The sequence below is a fragment of the Schistocerca gregaria genome, chromosome 8 (assembly GCF_023897955.1).
Source record: "Schistocerca gregaria isolate iqSchGreg1 chromosome 8, iqSchGreg1.2, whole genome shotgun sequence".
In the NCBI taxonomy this organism is placed as follows: domain Eukaryota; kingdom Metazoa; phylum Arthropoda; class Insecta; order Orthoptera; family Acrididae; genus Schistocerca; species Schistocerca gregaria.
In genome coordinates, this window is record NC_064927.1 from 102,218,870 (window position 1) to 102,234,610 (window position 15,741).

Sequence of the window (15,741 nt, forward strand, 5' to 3'; positions counted from 1 at the left end):
TGTGTGGCTATGGCGCCGGCCACGCTGGTAGGGCTGCCGCGGCGACGGTGTGCGAGTTTTGACGAAGGTTTGGCCATTGTGGCGGGTTGTCGGCTGGGGCTGTGGGGGCGGCATTTGGGCCGCGGCGGCGATTCTCGGTGGCCCGACCCAGGCTGTAGCGCGCGGTAGCTGCAGATTGGCCGTGGTTTGCGACGCCGCCGTGGCGACAGGTTGGCGACTGTGGTGTGGCTGTGTGTAGCCCCATCCTCGTTGGTTTGATGGCGCGGGTGGTTGCGGCGCAGGTTCGGGGCTGCTCCGCACAGGCCGTCGGACGTTGGGCAGTGGGAAGCGCTGGCCGGTCCGCATCATCAGCGTGTCATCGAGTTAGGAAAGGTAGTTTTTACCAAGGAGGCATTTACTACTAACAGCAGATTACAAGAAGGAAATAAGGGTCGTCACGTTTATTTGTGTCATCATGAAAGCGGTGGAGAAATTAGGACATGAAGAGAGCGATACTGAGCATGTTAGCGTGTAAGTAGCGCACTGGGTCGCTTATAGCGGGCTCTGTCGTCAGGCGGAGCACCAAGGCTCCACCCGATGTCCACACCAAACAGGCGGATCGGCTGGACTTGTGGCGAGCGTCTCCTGGTGAATATGACGGCCTGGCTCTTGAGGGCATTAAAGGAGACACGCCATCTCGTCGCTAATGTCTCATGGTCGGAGCAAGCATCCTGCAACTGACGGTGGAGAGCTGCTGGCCAGCGGCTACCGGTGTAGAGAAGGGTGTCGTCAGCGTACAGGGACCTCTCGATGCGTGGAGATCGAGGGTCTGATGTATAGATAGAATACAACGTGGGGCCCAGTACAGAGCCCTGCAGAACGCCAGCCATGATCAGCCTAGTCAAGGACAGGGCGTCGCCTATCCACACCTGAAAGTGGCGTCCCTGCAAGTACGAGGCGAGGAGATGAACGATCTTTTTTGGGAAACCCATGTCCTTGAGCTTGTACAGCAGCCCGCAATGCCACACACTATCAAGCGCCTTCGAGACATCCAAGAAGATGGCGCCGCAGAACTCCCTGTTGTTGAAGGCGAGGGTAATTTCCTCCACCACATGGATCAACTGGTGGCAGGTGGAATGCCCCTTCCGAAAGCCAAATTGCTCAGGCGGCAGAATGCGTCCGTTTGTCCAGGAAGTCCTGTAAGTGGTGCAGCACGAGCCTCTCAAAGACTTTACTGAGGTGAGGCAGCAGACTGATAGGCCTGTAGTTGCGAGGATCCTGGTGGGGCTTACCCGGTTTAGCAACAGCCACAACAATCACACGCCGCCAAGCTGTTGGGTAAGTGCATGTCCAGATGATGCTGTTGAAAATAGTGGCCAGTATCACAAAAGCGACTGGCGGCAGTTCCTTCAGGACCCTCACAGGAACGTCGTCAGCACCCGGTGCCTTGGTGGACGATAAAGCAGCAATGATGGACTTGATTTCCGCCGGAGTGATGGGAACGAGCAGATCGTCCTCCTCTCCAATGTCTTCCACCAAGTATGTGGCCATAGCCCCCTCTATGTGGTAAACAAGCGACAGATCGATAGGGTCAGCGATGGGGCGAAAGTTCGCCTCAAAGACGTCAGCCAATGCGTTGGCCTTGTCCAAAGGTGCATAAGCAACGGCGCATCAGAAGACGGGGAACGCAAGAAGACGGCGGAGCGGAAGGTGCAGTGCTATCGGTGCCAAAAACTTGGCCATGTTGTCAAGTATTGCCGTAATGAAGTGGCATGCCTCCGTTGTGCGCAAGCACACGATTCGCGCCACTGCTCCTAGAAAGACGCCACACGCTACTGCGCCAATTGTGGCGACCCTCATGCGGCGAATTACCACGGCTGCAGCTACATCAAGAATTGGAGCTGCGGTGACAAAGCCAGACGGAGACACAAGACCACCAAGATGGCGGATACAGCCGAGACCGTTGCGTCCTCGCCACCCCCCGTCCTTGGCGGATCCGTGGTGGCCGATGACGTGGCTGTACCACCAAACGCAGTCAGCGAGGCGTGCGCCAGGGTCCGCGCCGCCGCCGATGAAGAAATTGCTGCCCTCAAAGCCGCAATGGCGGAAGAGAGGGCAACACTACAAGCCGAACTAGGCGAGGCTCGGCTGCTGGTGTACAATCTCCGTAACGCATTGGCCAGCCAGCCCCACTCAGCACAGAAGAAGGATACAGACACGCAGACTGCCGCCCCCGTGGAGCCTGTAGTAATACAGGAAGCCACGAGGGTGGAAACACAAGACGCAGCCGCTCAGACAATCGTCATTATGGAGGAGGCCCCTTGCCCCCTCTCCATGACGTAGTTGCAGAAGGCAGTGTCCATTCACTTGGATACTCTCAGGTCCTATAACACCCGCGTTCGTCTCACGCCTGTACAGTGGGAAGCTCTCTTCGTCTCAATAGAACAAGAAGAACAAGAAGAAGAGAACGCAAGTCAAGAGAAAGGGGAGAGGACCGCCAAAGACGCCGAAGCTGCCAACTGGCAGGATGTGACACATCCGAAAGTGTCACAAGCAGACACATACCACAAGAAGAAGAAGAAGAAGGATAACAGGAAGAGGCACTCTGACGCCAGGAGGACTTAGAAGACTCTTCTCCTCACCGCGCCCGACACCCATCACCATCGCCATCGTCAAATATCCGCTCTGTCAGTCGCTGACTGACAGTCCCAGGCGTCGATATGGCCAGTCAAGTAAAGGCCCCTATCCGATGCATATACCTGTCAATTCACATGACATACCGCCAGTCTCCGACCGGCAACCATACGTACCCAGTTATTCCCAAACGTGCAAGCAAACCTCAACCCATCTAAGTGGAGTAAATGTCTAACGACAACAAACTCCTCCTTAACATCCTCAAGAAGAGGAATTCAAGTGCGAAGCAGCAGCAGCCGGCGGCGGCAAGCAATGACGCACTCCTGTGCTTCACTTGCTGCGACGCGGACTCTGTGCTGCTAGCCTCGAGAACACAAAGAGTGAACAAAGGAAGCGGGAAATGCTTCCACCGATGTGTAAGCGCACTTCCGCCCCCAAGTTCACTCCAAAGAATAAAAGCAAATTGTCGTCAGAATGAGATTTTCACTCTGCAGCGGAGTGTGTGCTGATATGAAACTTCCTGGCAGATTAAAACTGTGCCCGACCGAGACTCGAACTCGGGACCTTTGCCTTTCGCGGGCAAGTGCTCTACCATCTGAGCCACCGAAGCACGACTCACGCCCGGTACTCACAGCTTTACTTCTGCCAGTATCCGTCTCCTACCTTCCAAACTTTACAGAAGCTCTCCTGCGAACCTTGCACAACTAGCACTCCTGAAAGAAAGGATATTGCGGAGACATGGCTTAGCCACAGCCTGGGGGATGTTTCCAGAATGAGATTTTCACTCTGCAGCGGAGTGTGCGCTGATATGAAACTTCCTGGCAGATTAAAACTGTGTGCCCGACCGAGACTCGAACTCGTGACCTTTTCCTTTCGCGGGCAAGTGCTCTACCATCAGCTGCAGAGTGAAAATCTCATTCTGGAAACATCTCCCAGGCTGTGGCTAAGCCATGTCTCCGCAATATCCTTTCTTTCAGGAGTGCTAGTTGTGCAAGGTTCGCAGGAGAGCTTCTGTAAAGTTTGGAAGGTAGGAGACAGATATTGGCAGAAGTAAAGCTGTGAGTACCGGGCGTGAGTCGTGCTTCGGTAGCTCAGATGGTAGAGCACTTGCCCGCGAAAGGCAAAGGTCCCGAGTTCGAGTCTCGGTTGGGCACACAGTTTTAATCTGCCAGGAAGTTTCATATCAGCGCACACTCCGCTGCAGAGTGAAAATCTCATTCTGGAAACATCCCCCAGGCTGTGGCTAAGCCATGTCTCCGCAATATCCTTACTTTCAGGAGTGCTAGTTGTGTGCAAGGTACGCAGGAGAGCTTCTGTAAAGTTTGGAAGGTAGGAGACGGATACTGGCAGAAGTAAAGCTGTGAGTACCGGGCGTGAGTCGTGCTTCGGTAGCTCAGATGGTAGAGCACTTGCCCGCGAAAGGCAAAGGTCCCATGTTCGAGTCTCGGTCGGGCACACAGTTTTAATCTGCCAGGAAGTTTCAAATTGTCGTGTTTCCCAACACAGATAGGCGAGATTTTTGGAAAGCTGGAATGTAGGGAAACTGATAGTCAGGGATTGTCGCAAGTCAGGGCAATGTCTGCGGACAGACCAGCCCACGCTTGCAGCGCAAAGGCCAGAATAGTAGGGGGAGTCTCACATTACACACACCACACCACACAGAAAAACTACTGCCACAACACAGCAACATGCGGAAGGACGACATTTCGTCCCACGCGACTACCAGCGCGTACGAAAGCTCACGCATAATCATCGCAGGTGACAACTCTACACCGACGATGACGACCGCGAACTTGAAACCGACTCTGCCACCAACAATTGATGCCACCTCCAAGTCACGGGAGCAGCAGCCACCCATTCATCAGACAAAATACTGTCTGACGCAACGGACGACGAACGTCAGCAATCTGGAGACCGCAAACGGACGAGGAAGACGACCACTAACCCAAAGCCAAGACCTAAAAAACCTCTTGACACATGCCCCCAGGGGCTCAGCATTCACTTGCTGAGTACGGGCTTGGCGACCCCGGGGTCCTGAGCTGGGGACTGGTTAGCGCCGCCAGTCTCCTGTCACCATAACCCCCGGACATGCTTCAGCGGCGCGGCAGTGAAATGTTGTGTGGTGCGGGGAATGGTAATCTTGGCTTGACCACCTGAATTGCGAGGAAGGCCAACCTCTATAAAAAACGCTCAATATTTCGGTGTGCTCCGCGCCTAGAAGATGCGTGGCAGTTGGTGTGGAACAGTCGCAAGCGGGCAACCTCTGGGGCACCTGTCGCACCCCACTTGTATAAGGCTTAGTCAGGCACGCGGGGCTCTGTCTGAGCGGACTTTTAGTTCCCCTAGCTGCTCGTGGGACCGCAATGGACCCTTTGACCTCTACATTTCCCCCTAGCAGTGGCTTGGGTGGGCCACTGGTAGGAAAACACACCCCATCGAAAAAGCGGCTACACGCTGCAAGTCCTCCAGCGCCTGGTGTTGCTAGAGATTTAACAGACTGTCGTAACGGAGCACATGCTGATAATCAGAATGTGTTTTTGATTATTATTAAACGGAAGAAGGGTAGCTATGAGAGGGTTTCTCCCTTTTACATCCACCAGGGTCTTGAGGGAATTGCAGGAACACTGAAATCTGTGAAGCGACTGGGCAATGGGACTCTGTTAGTTGAGACTTCTAGTTCGTCAGGTCGCTTCCTTTCGGAGTAGGCTATCGAGACCGAGCTCCATTCCACTTTGAATTATAGTAAGAGTGTTGTGACGTGTCGGGACTTGGTGGATATCCCCATAGACGAGTTAAAATCTGAGTGGGCTGACGAAGGTATTGCTGGTCTGCAGCATATTATGAAACGAGTCGATAGGGACCTCGTCAAATCTGACTCGTTTATTCTCACGTTCAGCTGCCTGAGACTCCCAGAGCATGTTAAAGTGGGGTTCTTAAGTTTGCCAGTACGGCCATATTTCCCCAACCCAATGCGCTGTTTTAAATGTCAGCGCTTTGGGCATACTACGTTGGGGTGCAATGGGATAGCCACTTGTGGAAAATGTGGTCAGCCTGCCCATGACGGGGCCAATTGTTCATCGCCAGTGAAGTGCGTGAATTGCTCTGGGAGTCACCCTGTGTGGAGCCGGATCTGCCCCATCTATCTCGAAGAACGGAAGGTACAGGAGATTAAAACATCTAAGCACATCCCTTATGGTGAGGCCAAGAAGATCTTTAAGGCCATCCAACCTCCTGTGTTTTCAACATCTTTCGCTTCCACTCTGAAAAAACCGGTACAAATGGCCACTGTTGCTACGCAAACGGAGGTTGTTAGTGTTAGCACTAATACCTGCGCTTGCCAGTGCACTTGTGCTGCTGCGTTTGTTTTGCAACCTGCGGCTCTCCCCGCTATGTCAGACAAGGCTGTGGTTGCTGACATTGGGGTACTTCCTGCCTCTCCCCATATAGCGCCTTCTGCCCAGGCGAGTAAAGCTCCAACTGTTGACAAGGCTCTGCATTCTAAGCCCCGTAAGACAAAGACGCTGAAGGTGAAGGTTTTGCCACCTGAGGACACTAGTCAGGGTCGGTCCGATGACGAGACCATTGTACTGTCTGACATCTCCCGTGGGTCGTCATCGGAGCTAATGGACATTGATGTCGACCGGGGGCGATCTTCTCGCCCCAGGAATAAATCTCCGGCCAGTACGGGCTCACCTCCGAAGCACAGAGGCAGGGTGAAAGTTCAGCCATCCTGATCACTGGCTCCCATATTACATTGGAACCTGAATGGGTTCAGGACGCATGTGGCTGAATTACAACTCCTTGTACGAGAGTGCCCCTTGTGCTTATGTCTCCAAGAGACACATTTTCGGCCACTGATGCTGCTCCTTTATATGATCTGACGAGGGAAAGGGCAAAGGGTGGTGTTGCGGTTTTTATCCGTGACATGCACCCCTCATCTGAGCTCCCTCTCGTTACAGACTTGCAAGCAGTTGCAGTTGACATTCTTGTGGGTCGGAGGCTCACAGTCTGTTCAGTTTATTTACCGCCTCAGGATGCAATAGACTCTGAGGCTCTCACATACCTTATTAGCCAACTCCCTTGCCCATTTCTTCTTCTGGGGGACTTCAATGCTCGTAATGTATTACTGAGCTCTCCGGCTATTTGCCACAGGGGTCGCATTCTGGAAAGCCTCATGATGTGTGAAGAAGTGTGCATCCTCTGGTGCTCCCACTTATTTCTGTACTGCTTCCACATCGTCATCGGCTATTGATCTTTCCTTTTGCTCTCCAGCACTCGTGGATTCTGCTCTGTGGGAGGCTGCAGCTGACCTCCATTCTAGTGACCACTTCCCCCTTTGGATTCGCCTACTGGATGAGGCTGTGGCATTACCAGTGCCGCCCTGGTGGCACCTCTGCAGAGCTGACTGGACACTTTTCAGCCAACTGGCTGTTTTAGAACACCGTGCCGGCGTCCACAAATGGATAGACCATGTTACAGCCGTGATCTTCCATGCTGCTGAATTGTCAATCCCACAGTCATGCGGTCATCCCAAGAGGCGTCCTGTCCCTTGGTGGACCACTGAGTGCCGCTCAGCCATCCGAGCCTGTCGTGCAGTTCTGCGCCGCTTCAAGTGCCATCCCTCAGCTGACAATCTTGGGGCCTTTCGGGTGGCAAGGGCCAAAGCGCGGCGAGTGATTAAAGAGTGCAAACGACGGTCATGGCAATCGTTCTTGAACTCCACCTCTCGCTCCACTAGTTCTACGAAAGTATGGGAAGCCATCAGGAGGATTTCTGGGAAACTCAGCCAACTACCTGTCACGGCATTGCCCATCAGGGATGTTTCCTCACAGCGCCGAGAGACATTGTCCAGACACTTTCCATGCATTTTGCGGACTCTACCGCCACTGTTAACTGTGATCCAGATTTCTGCCGCTACCGCACTGCCATCGAGAGGAGTCACTTGGACTTCCGGTCTCTAAATTCTGAACCCTATAACTGCCCCTTCACAATGTGGGAACTGGATTCGGCTCTGTCTGTGGCTCATGATACTGCACCTGGTCATGATCAAATCCGGTACAGCATGCTGTGGCACTTGTTGCTGCTATCCAAGGAAGTTCTCCTGAACTGTTTTAATATGATATGGTTATCTGCCACGTACCCTGACTTGTGGAGGGAGGCGATTATGATTCCCCTCCTCAAACCAGGAAAGGACCAAACGGATCCCAGTAGTTATCGCAGTATTGCTTTGACGAGCTGTGTTGGGAAGACGTTGGAACACATGGTCAACCGACGCCTGGTTTGGCTACTCGAGACCAGGCAGCTCCTTAGGCCCTCTCAGTGTGGCTTTCGGAGATGTCGTTCCACTATAGACAACTTGACCCTGCTTGAGGCCGCCATCCAGCAGGCCTTCCTACGTAACCAACATTGTCTAGGTGTCTTCTTTGACATTAATAAGGCGTATGACACTACTTGGCGCCGCCTTATCCTCAATCAACTCCATTAGTGGGGCTTTCGTGGCTGTCTCCCCATCTTTATTCAGTCCTTTCTTTCTCACCGCCTCTTTCGGTATAGGTTTGGTAATGTCTCTGATTTGTACATGCAGGAGAATGGTGTTCCTCAGGGCAGCGTTTTAAGTGTAACCCTCTTTGCCGTCGCTATTAACAGTATCACGTCCACTATCTGGAGTCCTGCCCAATGCTCCTTGTCTGTGGAGGGTTTTACTGTTTTCTGTTCTTCCTCCACTCTTGTCACTGCTAGTCGGCATTTGCAGCTTACGATAAAGCGCTTAAATGTAGGGACTTCAAAGACGGGTTTTACCTTTTCTGCAGACAAATCTGTGTGTGTACAATTTAATCGTTCTTGGCGTCCTTTTACCTCCCCTGAATTGAGTCTGAGGGACACCGTTCTTCCTTTTAGAGACACTGTGAGGTTCCTGGGCCTCACTTTCGATTCAAAGTTGTCGTTGTTGCCTCGCCTTAACGACCTCAAGGTGAGGGCCCTGAAGGCACTGAATATTTTAAAGTGTCTGAGCCATCGGTCCTGGGGAGCAGATCGGGCGTGTCTGCTGCAGTTTTATAGGGCTTTCGTCCGATCGCGTCTTGACTATGCTTGCACCGTGTATGGGTCAGCAAGGCCTTCGTATCTGAAGATCCTTGACGCAATACACCATGAGGGTATCAGGCTGGCCACTGGTGCCTTCCGTACCAGTCCCATCCAGAGCCTGTGTGCTGAGGCAGGGGAACTGCCGCTTACCATCCTCCGCAAACTCCTCATGGTGCTACGGGTGTGTCATTTCCTTGCCTGTCCTACCTCCACTGCGTACCCTACCGTCGCCCGACCGCCTATGGAACGTCTCTTTTTACAGTCGTCTCAGAGCAACGAGACTATTTGGGATGCGTGCCAAGCATTTGCTCGAGTCCCTTGGTGTGGAGCGTGTGGCCCCCCAACGACAAGGTTTTACTCGCCTGCCTCCCTAGTTGCTCCAGAGGCCCAGCATCCTTCTAGACTTGTCGGAGAACCGGAGGAGCTGCACTCCAGCGTTTGTTTTTACCTCCTTATTTTACGATATTTTAAACCAGCATCCGGACCATGTACCTGTATTCACGGATGGCTCTAAACAGGGGTACCCTGTTGGATGTGCTGTTGTTTTCCCTGATCGAGTGGTCAAGTTACAGCTTCCTGCGGCGTTTACCATCTTTGATGCCGAATCGTTTGCAATCTTGCGGGCATTGGAGCAGATGAGATGTGTTCCCACTCTTAAGTTCCTCATCTGTTCTGACTCCCTGAGTGCCCTTCAGACCATGCAACACTTGTACCCAGCGGATATGGTCGTCCAGAACATCCATGATGCCCTACTCCACCTGCAATGGCAGGCGAAGGAGGTTTCTTTCATCGGGTGCCAGGGCACGTGGGTATTAGGCGAAACGAACTGGCGGATGTGGCTGCCAAAGATCTGCCATTTCGACGACGCTCGTACACACAGCGAGGAGCGAGAGTGGGAGAGCGGAGCGCAGCGGGATGGTAGGCAACCACAGCAGATAATAGCCGCGCACAACAAGCTCTCAGGTTGTTCTCATGTATCGAAGTGCCACTGGGCTGTGCCCGTCTGACTTTAAATAATGCGCTTGGGGTTCATGAAAATGAGATATTGTGTTGTGTACGTGTTTTTATGTAAATGTTTGTTCTATGTGTGTATATGTGTTCTCTAAATGTCTCTAAATTGACGGGTGAGTGTTAATTTAGGGCGTTTATGTTGAAAATGGGGGTGTTCGTGACCTAAATTTTGTATGAGGTTGTGGGGCGATGTTAGTGATTTCTCATAAAGTTTGGTTGACTTCTCTTTTATGAGGGAGTATATTGTTGGTTGGCCTAAAAATTCTCTTATTTGTGTGTTTCGGACGTATCTGTCAGCGCCTGTGATGACTCGGAAGGTTTTGTTCTGAAGTCGCTGTAATCTTGCTAGTGTGGTATCTGACGCCATCGACCATACTTCCGAACCATACAATATGGCCGGTAGCATGAGCTGACGCCAGAGAAGCATTTTACAGTTTAGGGTGAAGCCATCGCCCTTCTGGAGGGGGGTTAGCTGCGACAATAGGACGCAAGCCTTTGTTTGCTGCTTTGTGGATGTGGTGTTGCCACATGAGGCGCCGATCTATTTCTAGACCTAAGTATGTGATGCGGTTACGCCAGGCTAGATTCCGACCACCAATGGTGAGTAGTTGGTCTGGGAGTTTCAGCCTGGTCCCAAAGTATATGGCTTGGGATTTTTCAGGGTTAATTTTGATTTTTCCAGATATTGCACCACTGTGTGATGCTATCGAGGTGTTCTTGTAGTTTGAGTCTTATGAATGCAAGGTTACAACAGCTCCTGTAGATTGCTGTGTCGTCGGCGTAGAGAGCAATCCCTGCACCGACCTGCTTGGGTATGTCGCTCGTGTAGAGTGAGTAGAGAACGGGACCCAAGACCGAACCTTGCAGCACTCCGGCCGCAATCGGTCGTGTCTGGCTCGATTTCGATCCGCTTCTTACGAAGAATTGACGCTCCGCAAGAAACGAATCAATGATCTTGATTAGATGACCTGGGCACCCTATTTGGTCTAGTTTATATATTAGGCCATAGTGCCAGATGCGGGCAAATTCCTTCTCTATATCCAGGAACACTGCTCCTGTGGATTCTCTCTTTGCCCTGGCCAGACAAATGTGCTCTACCAAGCGCAGGCATTGTCGGGTTGTGGAGTGTTCAGTGCGGAAACCAAACTGTTCGGGTATCAGGGTGTTGTGTACAGTAAGGAAGTGTTGTAGGGGTGAGAGGATGAGCAGCTCGAGTATTTTACTCATGCCGTTTAGTAGGGAGATAGGTCTATAGCTTTCTGGAAGGAGCAGGTTTTTATTAGGTTTGGGGAAGGTGATTACTTTTGCAGTTTTCCACACTGAGGGGAAGTAGGTGAGTTTTAGGCAAGCGTTGAAGACGCTTGACAGAAATGTTATGGCTGGAGGTGGGAGGTGTTTTAGGAGTGGGGTGCGGATGCGGTCGGGGCCAGGAGCTTTGTGGTTTCCCTGACGCTTGATAAGTGCGCTTATTGTCAGCTCGTTTACGGGCACGAATTCTGTATTTGGGCGCGTATTTCTAATCTGAGTCACTCGTCCGATCTTTCCTGCCTGTCACTCTCGTCATCGTCGATGACGTGAGTTCGGAATTGTGACTCTAGTGATTGTGCCATTATTTCCGCCTTGTCATGATCTTCGTACACTTGACCGTTTACGCCGTGGAGTGGTCTGTTTTCTCTGGTGGGGGCTTTCCGCTGCCGGGCTATTTGCCAGATCTTGCGTTTTCTGTTTTCTGTTTCGGCGGTTTGTAACATCTCCTCCCAGCAGCGGCTCCTGAGCTCGTGCAGTCGGAGTTTCACCTGGTCCTCTAGTCGCCGCAGCTGGCAGCGGTCAGCTGGGTGACGGTGACGTTGCCACAGCTTGCGCAACCTGCGTTTGGGGACTATGAGGTCCCAGATGTCGGGGCAGGTCCCTGGCGCCAGGCTCTGTGGTGAGCCTGACGCTTGTAGCGCGAGCACAGGCGTGGAGGACGTCTGTGAAGTGTGATTGCTTCGTCTATCTCTTCTTTTGTTTCCATCTGTGGGATTTCCTCCACGTGCTCACCCACCAGGTATTTGTATCGGTCCCAGTTTGTTATTACTTCTGTTTTTGCCATCCTCCCGGCTTCGTCTTCGACACTGGCTACGTACAGAACGACCGGGTCGTGGTCAGAGTTCAGCTCGTAGTGCACAGTGACTGTAGCGTCTAGAGTAAAGTTTTTTACGAGAAAAAGATCCAAGATACCTGGGTTTTTTTGTCGGGTCCACAGGGATATGCGTAGGCTCGTCGGGTGCGATGACGCTGAGGGCGGCACGCCTCTCGACGAGTCTATGCAATCTCTCACCACTACTGTACCCGGCGCGGCAGCCAAAGGCCCTATGTTTCGAATTTAGGTCCCCTCCAACAATCACATTCAGGGAGAGCGTAAGGGGACAATTGACAGGAATAGGGGAAAGAAATACAGTAGAAGAAGAATGGGTAGCTCTGCGGGATGAAGTAGTGAAGGCAGCAGAGGATAAAGTAGGTAAAAAGACGAGGGCTGCTAGAAATCCTTGGGTAACAGAAGAAATATTGAATTTAATTGATGAAAGGAGAAAATATAAAAATGCAGTAAATGAAGCAGGCAAAAAGGAATACAGACGTCTCAAAAATGAGATCGACAGGAAGTGCAAAATGGCTAAACAGGGATGGCTAGAGGACAAATGTAAGGATGTAGCAGCTTATCTCACTAGGGGTAAGATAGATACTGCCTACAGGAAAATTAAAGAGACCTTTGGAGAGAAGAGAACCACGTGTATGAATATCAAGAGCTCAGATGGCAACCCAGTTCTAAGCAAAGAAGGGAAGGCAGAAAGGTGGAAGGAGTATATAGAAGGTTTATACAAGGGTGATGTACTTGAGGACAATATTATGGAAATGGAAGAGGATGTAGATGAAGACGAAATGGGAGATACGATACTGCGTGAAGAGTTTGACAGAGCACTGAAAGACATGAGTCGAAACAAGGCCCCCGGAGTAGACAACATTCCATTAGAACTACTGACAGCCTTGGGAGAGCCAGTCATGACAAAACTCTACCAGCTGGTGAGCAAGATGTATGAGACAGGCGAAATACCCTCAGACTTCAAGAAGAATGTAATAATTCCAATCCCAAAGAAAGCAGGTGCTGACAGATGTGAAAATTACCGAACTATCAGTTTAATAAGTCACGGCTGCAAAATACTAACGCGAATTCTTTACAGACGAATGGAAAAACTGGTAGATGCGGACCTCGGGGAGGATCAGTTTGGATTCCGTCGAAATGTTGGAACACGTGAGGCAATACTGACCTTACGACTTATCTTAGAAGAAAGATTAAGAAAAGGCAAACCTACGTTTCTAGCATTTGTAGACTTAGAGAAAGCTTTTGACAATGTTGACTGGAATACTCTTTTTCAAATTCTAAAGGTGGCAGGGGTAAAATACAGGGAGCGAAAGGCTATTTACAATTTGTACAGAAACCAGATGGCAGTCACAAAAGTCGAGGGGCATGAAAGGGAAGCAGTGGTTGGGAAAGGAGTGAGACAGGGTTGTAGCCTCTCCCCGATGTTATTCAATCTGTATATTGAGCAAGCAGTAAAGGAAACAAAAGAAAAATTTGGAGTAGGTATTAAAATTCATGGAGACGAAGTAAAAACTTTGAGGTTCGCCGATGACATTGTAATTCTGTCAGAGACAGCAAAAGACTTGGAAGAGCAGTTGAATGGAATACATAGTGTCTTGAAAAGAGGATATAAGATGAACATCAACAAAAGCAAAACGAGTATAATGGAATGTAGTCAAATTATATCTGGTGATGCTGAGGGAATTAGATTAGGAAATGAGACACTTCAAGTAGTAAAAGAGTTTTGCTATTTAGGAAGTAAAATAACTGATGATGGTCGAAGTAGAGAGGATATAAAATGTAGACTGGCAATGGCAAGGAAAGCGTTTCTGAAGAAGAGAAATTTGTTAACATCGAATATAGATTTATGTATCAGCAAGTCGTTTCTGAAAGTATTTGTTTGGAGTGTAGCCATGTATGGAAGTGAAACATGGACGATAACTAGTTTGGACAAGAAGAGAATAGAAGCTTTCGAAATGTGGTGCTACAGAAGAATACTGAAGATAAGGTGGATAGATCACGTAACTAATGAGGAGGTATTGAATAGGATTGGGGAGAAGAGAAGTTTGTGGCACAACTTGACTAGAAGAAGGGATCGGTTAGTAGGACATGTTTTGAGGCATCAAGGGATCACAAATTTAGCGTTGGAGGGCAGCGTGGAGGGTAAAAATCGTAGAGGGAGACCGAGAGATGAGTACACTAAGCAGATTCAGAAGGATGTAGGTTGCAGTAGGTACTGGGAGATGAAGCAGCTTGCACAGGATAGAGTAGCATGGAGAGCTGCATCAAACCAGTCTCAGGACTGAAGACAACAACAACACAACAATCACACGAACGCCAGTACCCAGCAGAGCCTGAAGATCCTGATGCAGTATGGTGGTGCCTGTGGAGTAATAGGCGGAGACGATGGTGTGTGGTGTGTATTGAATTTTGATTTCTATACTGGGTGCCTCGATGCTGTGTGTGTGCAGTAGGTCCACTGTGGGGAAACACCTTCTGCCCTTTACGAGGACCGCTACTCCACCGCGCTCGCGGCCTACGCGGTCGACTCTATGAATGGAGTAATTTCTCACAGAAAAACGGTCCTCGGGCTTAAGGTGGGTCTCCGTCAGGCACACAACGTCGATTGCATACCGGTCTAGAAACTCCTCTAGGACGTGCTTCTGTGTTTTTACGCCATTGGCGTTAAAGTTTAAAATTCTGAATTTTCTGGATCTAGGCGGATCCATTAAAGACGTCAAATTATGAGATTGCTGCATCTGCAAGGGCCATGAATTTACTAAGGCCATCAGGCGCTGCCCGCACGCACACCTCTACAAGGGACGGGGTGTCACTGAACGCTGCAACAGCCGACCTCATCGAAAGACAGCAGCAACGAGAAGCGCAACAACGCGCAAAAAATGAACAAGAACGCAGAAAAGAAGATGTCAATGGAAGCAGACCAACTGACTGCGCCACAACAGCCAGCCCATGCAGCACATCAGAAGATTCCGCCGATAATCATACTTTACAAGGAATCATACAAGACGTTGCACACATGGCTGAAAAGGCACTGCAAAGCATCTTTCACCGTCAAGCAGACGGGCGGAGAAACACTAAAACTGATCTTGAATACTACGGAGGATTACGTAAAGGTTGTGTGCAAACTCGGAGAAGACGGCATTCCGATGTATACCACGCCAGCAGTCCGACCACCGACGCTGAAGACTCTGATTAAAGGAATTCCCGTTTCATTAACGGACGCAGAAGTCAAAGAAGAACTGGAAGAACTTGGATACATAGCAACACTTACAGAACGTCACCGAATGCCGGGAACAAATCAGATGACGGAACATCGGGTCGTCATATTACCTGACATGCCAGACCACCGCAGCATCTTTCAGCTGACACGAATCTACGACCTCTCAATCAAGGTTGAACGCCTGCGCCGCTCGCGCGGACACGTTCAATGCTTCCGCTGTCAAGGCTTCAATCAAGTAGCTCGCTACTGTACTATGCCGCCTGTCTGTGTAAAATTCGTAGCGGACCACGACAGCAGAGAGTGCAAGAGACCGAAAGAAGAAGCGCCACCGTGTGGACTACGCGGCGGGGCGCATCCTGCCAACTACCACACCTGCCCTAGACACAAGGAAGCCAGTCGAAGATTCCGTGGTCTGCCACCAATGAAGCCTTCTGCTCGACGGCAACGCCCGCCGCCTCCTCCAGCACCGATTACGGACCAGAGAAGCTGGCCCACACCTGTGCAACATCGTGCAAATCGACTACGCGCAGACCTCACCGCTGCAGATGCGTTGAATCAGGGCCTCCCGCCCACAGCATCACCACCACCACCACCTCCAGCACCACCAAGACAGGCAGCGCCGACAATACATCGACAGCAGCAACCTCAAGCACCACGACCGCCGCCACCTGCG

At 51.0% G+C, this 15,741-nt stretch overlaps 1 protein-coding gene across 1 annotated transcript; it reads left to right on the forward strand.

Moving 5' to 3' along the window:
- Positions 1-14,727: 14,727 nt before the first annotated feature.
- Positions 14,728-15,493, forward strand: LOC126285056 (uncharacterized). The gene is made up of 2 exons (XM_049984380.1): positions 14,728-15,303; positions 15,350-15,493. Exons 1-2 carry the CDS (start codon positions 14,728-14,730, stop codon positions 15,491-15,493), a joined length of 720 nt encoding a protein of 239 aa, XP_049840337.1.
- Positions 15,494-15,741: the final 248 nt, after the last annotated feature.

What these genes read in the sequence shown, in the direction of transcription:
- LOC126285056 (XM_049984380.1), top strand. Translation starts at nt 14,728, where the DNA reads ATGAACAAGAACGCAGAAAAGAAGATGTCAATGGAAGCAGACCAACTG. An exon ending in GCTGTCAAGGCTTCAATCAA is followed by an intron (nt 15,304 to 15,349) that starts GTAGCTCGCTAC and finishes TAAAATTCGTAG; the next exon opens with CGGACCACGACAGCAGAGAG.